The sequence below is a fragment of the Gasterosteus aculeatus genome, chromosome 1, assembly GCF_964276395.1.
Source record: "Gasterosteus aculeatus chromosome 1, fGasAcu3.hap1.1, whole genome shotgun sequence".
Classification (NCBI taxonomy): domain Eukaryota; kingdom Metazoa; phylum Chordata; class Actinopteri; order Perciformes; family Gasterosteidae; genus Gasterosteus; species Gasterosteus aculeatus.
In genome coordinates this window covers 23,723,327-23,735,600 of record NC_135688.1, presented here as the reverse complement: position 1 = coordinate 23,735,600, position 12,274 = coordinate 23,723,327, and the positions used below count along the sequence as shown (strand labels likewise).

Sequence of the window (12,274 nt, the reverse complement as noted above, 5' to 3'; positions counted from 1 at the left end):
ACCTTGACGTTTGGCGCCGAGCTCGTTGTCCCAGAGCGTCCGCTCGGTCTCGGGTTTTACGCATGGCGCCTCGGAGGCCCCCGCGGAGACCACCTCCCTAGCATCCATCTATTTAGAGGTGGGAATGCTCTGACAGCCAGACCCCCCCCCCCCCCACACACTCTCCATGCGCACCTGCTCCGATCCTTCTCTCCAACAACCCGCCCGGTTCCCCCTGACTTTGTCTTCCAAGTCGCCCGCCGGAGCTCGGTTCCCGTGTCACCCGCTCGCGCTCCACCTTTTGGCTGTTTGTTCCGTATTGGCGTTTTGGGAGTCCCCCCCCATCCCCCCCCTCCTCCTGGTCGATTCGAAGTGTCCCTTTCGTCACACTCTCCCCCCCCCCCCCCGGTGACCCATAATCGATGGCGGAGGCCGTGCGCCCCGAGGACTACTGCAACGAGCCGGTGGAGGACGAGTTCGGAGAGATCATCAAGTGTCGATCTGGTAGGAGATCAAAGCTTTTGTGTGTGACATCGACGACTCAATGACAACTGCTGACAGACATCAACTTTTTTTCAGTAGACTGACGTCACAGCAAGCTGTTTGGAAAATATATTAGTGTATTGAAACAGTTATGAATCCGCTTGAAGGGGTCCAGTCAGCTGTGTGAGAGAACCACTTTAAATTCCTGATTGACCTTTCAGCCATGCAAGCAAATGGGAGGTGAAAATAGGGGAAAATAAGCTGGTGATCCATTTTCTAATTAAATTCCATGCCTTGTTTTTTAATTGGTTATTGTTGTAATACTCATCTGGACCACAAGATGCTGAAGTGTGACGTCACACCGTGCTCCAGTTGGCATTCCTGTCTTCTCCTAGTTTAGTTTTAATTTATTCATAGCCTATATTCACATCGATTGTGTTAAAAAGTTGTATTATTCAAACTTAAATATTAAAAAGACAATATTAATCGTTTTAGTTCTATTTATGAGCGTTTCAGCCCCTTGTGGCGGAAAACAAGCATTACAAAATCTGCTTTATCCCAACAACACCAAAAGAAGAAATCTTAGAAACTTAGAAAGGCTTTTCATGATTAACTAACAAAGAATCACTAGTTTCTTTTTTTTTCTCTGTGCTTCCGTACTTTTAAATAGCACATTTCCGTGACAGACGTAGACTCAATGTGCTAATAATCGCAAAAATCATACAGCATAGATCGTACTTGACAAAAACATATTATATAAAAGCCTATACAGTAAAAATATGGACACGTTTTGTTATTCAATTTCATGAGAAAGTGTGCTAGACTTTTGACTGGTAGCTGATATAAAATGTGTTTGTAACATTTACTTGATTTGCATCAACAGCGTGGGAAAGAGCTCGGCCATTCAGTTTGAAAATCACTAAGGTACACAAATGTTTCTTTTAACCAGCAGCCAGTGATGACAAGTTTAATAACAAAGAGATGCTTTTGGTTTTATCATGACGACCGCATGTTTAGTGAGCCAGAGCGTACCTAAAGTCTGTTTGTAAGTCCAGCAAAGTGCATCCAGTAAACTGGTCTAGACCGGTCTAACGCAAACGAATGACAGACTGCGACAGGAAGCGTCTAACTCTCTCTATATTTATATATATGTATACAGTATCAATTTGATAAAGCGCAGGAAATATCACTTATGTGCTTCTGAAAGAAGAGATCAGCCTCCAAAATCCCACTGGAGTTCTACATCTGGTGCCTCACCGCCTGGTAAACTACAGACATAAATCTCTTTTAATCTCAGAGTATTTAATAAGATCATTTATGAAATATATGTCCGTGTTTCTCATTGAAGGACCGATTTGGGAGAATACACAAATGAACCACAAATAAACGATTGCCTTTTGATCCGATCAAACTGTTACTATTGAAGGAAAGACGGAAAACATGCTCACATGCATCGGACGTTCTCTTGCTGCGGCTGATTGCTGTCGTTGTGTAGAAGCGCTGCCTCCATGTGACAGATGTAATTATGATGTGATGAAGTGCAATTGAAAGCGTGATTACGCAGACTGCAGAGAGGGGACCGGGTCACAGCAGGATGCCGCTCCTTCCAAGTCTTCAGTAAAAAGTATTTATATGCATGATCTTACAAAGAACTGTGCCGCGTGTCATCCCACATAGCTCTGTCATAATTTAATATTCTTCAACATTTTTCAACATATATCCTTTCGGTGTATTCAAGCTGCTCAGGTGCCTGTCTGCTTGAAACTACGTTTCCCATGAGCACTTTCTTCCTCTGGCCAAAAGGATGTTGACAAAGATAATGATCAATTCTAAAAACAGCTGATCTCTTTGACCTTGTTGAGTTGTGGAGCTCGTGGAGGAACACAGTGTAGTGTACTTGAGAAGTACACAACTAGTGTACTCTGGAGTGATCCATTCTCTGGGGTCAACGCTACTGGAACCAATCGCAAACCCTTTGAGGCCCGTCAGCGCTTTAGCTGCCACTGAATTTAATCACGGAACGCTTAAAGTAAACTAATAGTATCTTGCCCGGCAGCATGTTGACTGAAAGAGCCAGGGAACCAACCATCAATCTTCCAATTGGCGCATGACCCGCTCTTCTTGTCTACCTGAGTTCTGCCCCATCGGACCTCTAAAATGGGTTCCCGGTTGGGATTTCTTTCTCCCTTGAGCAATCAGGGTTTCCGTAGGAAGGGGTTAAGGAGTTGGGTACGGTGAGGTAGCATCTTGTTTATTGATCAAATATTTAACTTAGTAGAGGTTGGGGCGCAGGGCTCAGAGCTTAGGGTTCCGGGCTTTAGAGGGGACATTGTGATTAGTCCACAGGGTGAAACACCAGTGGGAACTGGGACTGGCCGCTTCCCCTTTCCACTTCGTCAGGAGGTGAAGCTCTTTTGCTGTCACTCTTCTTGAGTGACTGAGAAAAAAGTCTTTCCCATCTCTCTCTCTCTCGCTCGTCCTCACCCTTTCTCTTGTCTCCGTGTGTGCTCTCCCGCTCCCCTCCCACAGCTGGTGGATCGTCTCCTGCTGGAAATAGCGGTCAGCTGGCGGCTGTTGAGCAGTGTCAAATAGCTTGGATTCTTTTTTCTCATTTACTCCTTTCCCCAGCCTCCCATGTTCCTCTTCCTTCACCTTCTCCACAGCCTCTTTCTTTCTCATTTTCTCCCTTATATCGGTTACTAAATCCCTCAGTTTTCCTGACTTGCGTCTCAGTAAAACTTGACCCCTCCCTGTGTCGTATTTGGACCCCCCCACGTTGTTCTTTCTGCATGGTCTGTCATGGCTAAATCGAGCTGTCTGTCTCACTCAGATTTTTAACATGCCATGCCACATGTGGTATAAAGTTTCCACCAAAACTTGGGCTTGAATTTCTTTTCTTAATTTCTTTTCTTAATAAATTACTTAATAAATACTTAATACTTAAGAAAAGTACATAACAATGTGTTTAACACACGCACACCTGAAATAAAATGAAAAGACATTTTGAAGCTAGAGTAAACTTAAGTGAGTTTAGCTAATCCGTTTAATGTTTTTCATTATGTATTAATATACGTATAAATAAAGTATTAAGTAGATTTTAATCCATACATTTTTGTAAAATTGAAAGAAATGTCAATCATTCTTATATTTCGACAGACAGGCTGGATAAGCAAACAAATTATTCTATAAACTTTTATTAAAAAATGTTACAAAGAAAGATCAGAATACAACAATATAAGGTTAGGTAAGGTGAGGTAGGGTTTTGTTTTTCAATTTTGTGATTTAAAAAAAAACTCACCGAACCTTTAGGAAAATGTCCTTTTATTAACAAATAAATAAAGCTACAGGATAAGAGAATCCTTTAAAAGTAATGCCTTTAAAGTCCGGATGACTTTTAAAGGCCCTTTCTAAACCTTCACATCTCATCCAAGGTCATATTGTGCACCCATATGTGCAATAAATGGGCAAACGTCATCTATATCTCTGAATTTGATCCAGATTTAATTATATTCTCCTCTAGTGAAAAAGAAGCTCGTACCAACTAATTTTGATGAATAATATCATGTGTCACGGTCCCATGTAACTTGCACACTTTGTAGCCGTCCTATAAAACTGAAGCATTTCATTGAAATCCCGAAAGGTTTACAAGTCAAATTGCTGAAAATAATTAAATACATAATTAAAAATAATCAAATGGGCGAGATTAAAGGGATGAACGAAAATGTTTCCCATCAAGATTGTATTGAATAGGAAAAACTAGTTTTTTTTCCTTTATTTTCATTTTGAGCGGTTTGCAACTGTCGGCGTTCATTTTTGGAGCCCCGGCGTGATTCTTCCATTGTGATGTTTAGTCACCGCACACGGATGGATAGAGACAGCTTCTCCCCGGGTCGGCCTTTCGCACCCTGATTTGCAATTTGGTTTAATGTATTACCTCGAGCAGCACGAGCATGTAGCCAGCGACATGCTGCCGCCAGGCTGTGTGCGTGTGTGTGTGAGACACTGTGTGTGTGTGTGTGTGTGGGGGGGGGCTGCAGGTCTGCAGCCACTCTGCTGTTCCCCATCATTCCTCGGGCAGGCACCGACCTCTGGGTTATTATCTTGATCAGAGCAGGTAAATCCAGGCATGAGTGAGGACAGCCGCACCCTGAGGACCCCCTGTGATATGCTAAACAGTGTGAGTGCGTCCAGGAGGGACAGCGTTAGTGACGACAGAAAGCTGACCTGTAAAGGCCTCCCTTCACTTCACCCGTCTTAAACGGTCTCTTCTCTTCTCGTTGTTTCTGTTTGTTTGACGCTCCTCTCCACTTGTCCTGGTGTATCTTAGTCCACTTCATCTCCTTGCTACTCGTCTTTTTCTTTCCCCCTTTCTTTCCCGTATCTTAACCCACTTAATTTGCCCGCCCTTCGACTTTTATTTTCTCCTCTCTTCTTTGTACTTCTTTTGGTTTGACATGATATTACTTCTTGTCACTTCTCATTTTTCTACTTTTCAATTCCATTCAATTTATTTGGTGTAGCCCCATATCTCCAATCTGTTCAGCCCTCTTCTCTTTACGTGTCTCTCGTCTTACCTTTCTTCGTTTTACTTTACCTTTACTTTACTTCACTGTACCTCACTTCACTTCTGTGCTCTTCAAAGGCAAATTTTCTGTAATACCCACGCGGATGAGTAAGACTCTCTAAGCCGCTCATGGAGACACACACAGAGTTGTGGGTCAAAGGTGTCCCTCAGCGGTGTTTGTAGGCTCAGCCTGTGTTATCTGTCATCAGCAAAGAGGGGGGGGGGGGGGGGGGGGTTACAGATCTGAGTAGGGCGAAAGTGTCTGGGGAGAAATTAATGCAGCACTTAAGAGATCCCTCCGTTCAGTTAATATCAGCCTTCACCGGGCATTTACATACAGCCGCTCGGCTCAGCTCAGTGTGGAAAGAGAAAGAAGACAGGTTTAAAAAACACATTTCATTTTCATCTTCAAACCAAGGACAGGAGAAACAAGAGAAACACGGGACCAAACAACCGGTGGATAGACAGCTTTAAGTGAACAAACAGCATGCTGTGTGCTGAGCTGACAGCTCGTCAGCGTGTGCCCGTCGCATCCAGCTCAGGGGAATGATGGAAATGAAACATCGCTAATTTCTAAAGCCTGACTGACTAGGGCCGTTTGGGAAATTCCAATTTGTATTTGGTAGAATGCTTGATATAATAGGAACAGGGCCATACAGGATTGCAGGTTTCCATGGTCTTTGGTTAAATGGGACCATGGTCGTGCCTAACACCCACTGCTACTATTATTATTATTAATCACATTTCTATTGCTATTTTTGCTACCACTAGGGCCTACTGCTTTTTCTTATCATTAACCGTTTATATTACTAGTAATAATATTGTGTCTCGGTAGCAAAAAAGAAAAGCTAATAATTGTCTTATTCTCCTTTAGTACAAAAGTTTGATCCGCTTTTGTATTGTAAAAGCTCATTGTACAAATATGGTTCATAAAACAAAGTGTGGGACTCATCGGGAACCGCGTACAATGACAGATGTCTGTGTGTGTGTGTGTGTGTGTGTGTGTGTGTGACTGCATAGAACGTGGCCATTGACACTCATGCTGTTAGCTAGCTAGCGTGCTACCTGCACAGTTCGTGCTCTTTGAGAAGAATTTTACTGTGGTTTAGCGCGTTGATAATGTCGCTGTGTTCACGGACTGTGTGGTAAAGGCTGTGCTAACATTAAAATGTGCCGTCACCGTGGGTCGAATACACCAGTGAAATCTTGGTCAGAACATTTTGTGAACACGTGACAGAGTTGTGGTTATGTAAGACGACTTTGTTCCAGGCGTGAGGAGGCCTCTGTGTGTGTGTGCGTCTTTTCTGTCATAATTGCTGTAATAAATCTTTCCATGTGGACACATCTATTGCAATTCCGCCCGTACTGGGAGAGGGGACACACACGTATTTGCTCTCTGAACTGTTCACCTTTGAAGGTTTAAAGGCAGAGGATGTTGTAGGTGGTGCATATTGTAAAGCCAATTTGGAGATATTGGGCTTTTCAAATTAAATGTTATTGAATTATATATATCATTTTCTATGATTGCTCATCAAAATGAAATATATTCACGTGTGGTAACTAGGCGTAAAGGAAACAAAATTAAATTGCTAATGCATTTTTTTAAATAGGGACGGATTATTTTAATAAAAAAGCTTGAGCCAATTTTAGCAATCGTTAGCATCCAATAAAAAAGCTTTTTTGCCTTAGCAATACTAGTATTGTTTCCAAGGACAACCTAATTCAATTTTACATTAGCTTGTCTGGTTGGAAGTAATTAAACACATTATTCCTGTAGACGAAATCCTAGTGTCAATTTACAGATGCAAACTTCAACTTGGATTCAGTGAGGCAATGACTCTCGTGGACAGAAGATGGCGGCAGAGGCAGGCGGGGCTTCGTGGCCGCCCTTAGAGAGCCTGTTCTGAGATGCTGGCAATGAAGACGAATGGAAATGGGTCTGCCTGTGCTTTGGAGATTTGAATATGGCAATGATGTAGAGAAAGAGAGAGAGGAGGGTAGGGGAAACAAAAGCGATGGTGGAGAAAAAAAAGGCAGTTGCTTTTCTGTGGTGGTGGTGGGGGGGGGGGGGGGGGCAATATGTGGGATAAGAGGTGACTGAGTGGTGACATATAGGAGCACCCACATCCTCAGACAGTGAGGAATCTGACCCACATGGAGTTTTCTGGGTCACTACAGGCCAGAAGAGGAGGTGGAGGAGGAGGTGGCTGCTAGTGTGGATGTCCTAATGAGTCTGGCAGTTGAAGATCCCAGAGGTACCTACCCACCCCTTCCGTTCAATCAATTCTGGGTTAGGAGGATTCACGGCAGGAAAAGTGCCTTTTTCCAAATCAGGTTGCACCCCGTGCTCTTGGAAGTGGGCCAACAGCCGATCAATCGGGTCGGAGGAAAGAGCCCCGCTGGGCCCTAAGTCAACAACAAAAAAGTAATTCTCCTTTGCGCTGCATCGATTTGTCAAGCCTCCATTACCATGGCCCTCTCAGACCGGTGGCGAGGCGCCATCAGACGGAAGCAAATGGGACTCAAAACGAGCATCAGGTGGTGGCTGGGAGTGCAGGCAAACACATCCACTCTCTCCGGATCAGAACATCCCCCCCCCCAGGCCATTGGATCAATAGTTTTAGTTCACTTTTAGACGGCAGGTGACAGTGACAGAAATGAAGAGGAAAAATAAGAGTTTTTGAGTTAGGAATTGACCCCTTTCCTTCCCATACTAGGAAAAAGGCCAGCAAACACAGATGATGTAAATCTCAAATGGCATCCTCTCTGATCCTCTCTGCTGCATCAGTATCAGACCCTCTGTGTGTATTTGTTTGTTGTGTGCTCAAGAAGTTCACGTTTTCAGACCTCTGAATGCGGACACGATGGGGCGAACCATCAGGGGCTGTTTAAGGCGAGTTGCCCTGGTGGATTATACATATAGTATTACACTCACATTCAGCTTGGAAAAAATAAATTACATTAAACATCTAGTATGTTTGAATTAGAAGCAGGTAGGAAACCCATTGCTTCTGATTATACACTCCACACTGTACCCTACGCGGAAATAACAAGCTTAGTGATATAAGTGATATAAAGTGGAGGGAGTTGGGGAAAGATGCAGATAAGAGAGGGAGAGTCTAATTTAAAAGAGTGATATCACCTCCCATCTGCACTCCTGCTGTGTCTTCCTTTTCCAAGAGCATCCTTCAAGACCTGACTCTAAACCTGCAGTCATTTCTTTCTGGTAGTATGAGGGAAAAAAACGCCCTGTCCCCTTTCAGACTATCTTAGGTGCAGAAAAAGAGCGAGTGACTCAATGAATTCTGCATCGGGAAAAATTGAATGTGTTTATGCGTATGCGTTCATGGGGGAGAGCGCCCTTCCTCCAGTTATCAGCGGCAGAAAAAGTTAACGTGTACACAGGCCTTATTCTCAGGCAGCCCTTTAGCCCTTTTTGAGAAGCTGGACCCTCGTGGGAGGACCATTCATTGACACACATTTGCATTCAGTTACTTTCCTTTAAGAGAACTTGTGTCATTCAATACTTCACAAGTACTTCTTTCTGGGGACAAATCATGTCATATGTATGAATACGTACAAAGTCTGCATATTTTCAAGCAGCTTTTTAGTTGGCAAGAAAGTTTGTATTCAGGTGATTCATGCCGGAATAAAAAGCTGCACATGAGTTTTTTTGCACTTTTTATTCACTAGTCTGGAAGTTAATTGGTTTTTGGTTAGATGCCTGAAATCACGTCTGTGGTTAACACAAGCTCAATAGAGTCCCCACGTTTTCTTCTGAGATACAGAAACACTTGAGTAAATAAATGAGTCTGCAAGCCTTGTTTTGTATCCTTTAGCATCTTAGGTTTGGGTTTTTCTATCAGTTTAAAATCAAAACATGGCTGTCACAGTTTATTTCCTGCAATATTCCACAATATAAGGGAAAAATCAAACTGTCTTTTCGTCCAGGAAACCTGTGCAATGCTAACTTCCTGGTTGGCTTACTAAAATACTTCATCGGTGCAGCTCTCATACGCACTCTCTATTTCATTTTATTTCACTCTGTGTTGTTTTCACTCAACAAGTTAAAAAAGAGGAAAAGAAAAAACACTGATGAAAGCGGCCAGAGGGACCAAAACAATACAATCGTGGGCCTCCTTTCTGAAATCATGAATGTTATATTGGGTCAAAACATGTTTAAATGGTTATTACTTAACCAATTTATCCTCTCAAGATATGGTGACCCATCTTGGATTTGGTGTCACCAAACTGAAAGCATCTCTTTTTCTTTAAATCTTGTATTGGAGATGTGATCGGATACCTGATCCCCGCTCTGTGGCTCTCTGTCTTATTGTCACTGTTCTTTAAATATTATTATGTAGATATATAGATGTATTTTACGTTTGATCCATTCCTTCATTCTCTCTTTCGTACACCGCATCACGTGACATGACCACACTGGTTCTTTAATATACATACACATAAATAAGTATTGATGAGTCGATTAAGCCAACGGCTGGAGGACGAGGGAGGGGTTGCCTCGGTCCGGCTGTGAGCGAACCGCCTCCACTCCGGAGCTCAGTGAGTGCGCCTCCTGCTGTGTGTGCTCATGGCTCAGCAAGTTATAGATCCACAGTTTCACTGACTTCATTTCAGCCCAGCACTTTTTCCTTTTTTTGGTCCCCTTTCTATATTGGCTGTCCTTTCCACTTGTTTGTTCTCCCGCCATTTCAGCTCTCGTCTCTCCATAGCTGTCTGTCCCCACTCCTTTCATTTTGGTTTTGTTATCTTTTATTTGATTAGAGGCGCCAAACACACACACACACACACACACACCGAGCTTCCCGACCTCCCTTCTACTCCTCACCCCTTTCTCGCTCTCTTTTATGAAACTGTTGTCAGCGGTTTTGTCCTCTTTTTTTTTTTGCTTGCTCAAATGGTGTCAGAAAGTCTTGGAAATGAAAAATAAAATGGGGGAGATGATTTAGAAAATACAGATGCTGGGAAAAAAGGGAGTGAGTGAAAAGTTCTGAGAAATGGAGACAGATGGCTCGAGGGCCGACGGGGCCACGTAGGGTTGAAAGGTTCAATGGATGATGTGAAGGAGGGAAAGAGGGAGTGTGAAAATAAATAAAACCAAACACAGAAAACCACAACCCTGCCAGGAGCCCACGGTCTTGGGAAGGCGAGTCGCAGGAATATTTTAGATGAAGGATGTACCGAGGGAGGGGAGAAAGTTGAAAGAGCAGGAGCAACACTTTGGGATTGACGGGTTCAGAGTTGTTGAGCTCGAGGAGGCAGGAGGCCACGGGGAAGATGGAACCAGATGGGGGAAAGATGAAGAAGTAGAAAATGATAATGCGCCCGTGGAGCAGAGGTTTTTTGAAAGTTGTGCTTGGTGAATTTGAGAGGCAGTGAGGGTCTGCAGGGTGTTCTGGGAGCTTCTAAGCGGGCGGTCTGACTCACCACATGATGCCCCCTGCGAGAGGCCTCCCTCGAATGATGGGACATTAAGGATGTATACATAGTAGGCTATATGTATAAGAGTGGAGGGTTTATCTATCTTACTGCGGGCACCACTTTGATTGACATCTGTTACTTTGATGACACATGAAGCTAGCAGCAGTGCAATTCAAGCAGGTTAGAAAAGGTTAGAAAAAGCCGTCTCACACACAAGGAAAAAGAAGTGCTATGAAATTGTGTATCTGCAGTTGCTACTGTTTTCATCTTCAAAATATATAGAAGCTAAATTTAAATACGATTTATGTCTTCTAATTTTGATTTTTGAAACTGAAGGCACAAAAAAGATACACCTGTTTATTCCTACTAAGCTAATGATTGTCGAGGAAATCAGAGCCAAATCTGTTTTAATGAAAGCTTTTGATATGTTCCATTAGACGGGCCAGAATTGGGTCCGCGGGTCCAATGTGTGTAGACATGTGTGTCGACATGTTTTCTTTTTTGCAAGTTCAGTCAAGTGTTTCTACCGAAAACCTGATCCCCTCTGCGTTGTTGATCTCTTTTAGTGTTGTTAGTTTCTGAATTTGCATTAGCTGTGACCAACACCTCCCCCCCCAGCGTGGTCTCATTGTGGCTGATTCATTAAAGGACGACCACTGTGCTTTTTCATTTGACTTCTTCCTCCATAGATTGCATCGGAAAGGAGCCGTCTGTAACCCAAAGTATGATTAGCGGTCAGCTTACCGGCTACAGCTGTTGGTGAACTAGCACTCTGAGTGTTAGTCGCTACATCCCCTTGGTTCTGATGTTTCACACAAACACTGGGATTCATTTTGTTTAAGCACTTCCTGCTCTGACCGGGGCCTAATCCAACACACGTGGACACAACATTTCTGATTGACATGGTCTCTCTCTACACTAAAAAAATGCCAAGACTTGCAGATGAGGGCTGAGACACCGACAGACAGAGAGAGAGAGAGAGACACTGTGGGAGGGCTGGGGAGGAGAGGCACAAGGCTCTGATTGCACTTAATTGCTGTTCACATGTGGGGCGGGTCTAATCACTCTGGGGCTGGGTGCGCGCATGTCTCCGTGTGTGTGTGTTTGTGTGCAGACGCTGATTCTCCCCCCGGCCTCCGGGTTACAGCCCCTGAGCTCTTCCTTGAGACGGCTTGGTCGCCATTAGCCTCGGTTTATAATTAGCAATAGATTGTATTCCAGGACCTCCACTGCACACGCCTTCCAAATCAGACAGGGACCTTCTTTGGACTTACATAAGAGAAGAAACACTGAGAACACGGAGGACGCCGCGTGACTACCATCCTCTCCTTAATTTGAATGTGCCTGCAGCCAACACCTGCGCTGACCTGATCAGCTCGCTTTGGCTTCACAAATCATACACCCTTTTGAGTTGATATTATTATATTATATTACTGTTGTGTTACTACAATGTTATATTTGCTTTACTTTATAATCATCAAAATGAGTGTAAGCCCTTATATTGGAATCAAATGAATGAATTCAACTCAAGCCTCAATAAAGTCGTCAAAAAGTCTGATTCATTTCCAGAAAGCGTGGTGATGAAAAATTATTTTTTTCCCTTTTGCAAAACATAATGGCAAATGAACTAAACTAAACTAAACTTATCACAATAAAACACTGAAGGGAAGAGGCGTGTTGCCATTAGGCACATTTCCAACAACAACACCAGCGACTGAGCACTCTTTTTCTGGATCCTGACTTAAAGTCCATGAAACACAGCGCCTGAGTAATCAAACTTCTAAGGCCGAGACATCCCCCATCTGT

General features: G+C 43.4%; 1 protein-coding gene across 31 annotated transcripts in view; it reads left to right on the top strand.

Annotated features, from left to right (window-relative positions):
- Positions 1-219: 219 nt before the first annotated feature.
- The window catches only part of dmd (dystrophin), a 196,625-nt gene continuing 184,570 nt past the window's right edge, over positions 220-12,274 (top strand). For all 31 annotated transcript variants that reach the window (XM_078095891.1, XM_040172762.2, XM_040172772.2 and 28 more), the window contains exon 1: positions 220-483. In XM_078095891.1, coding sequence (XP_077952017.1) covers positions 402-483 — 82 coding nt within the window. In that variant the 5' untranslated portion in view covers positions 220-401. The remainder of the gene's footprint in view (positions 484-12,274) is intronic.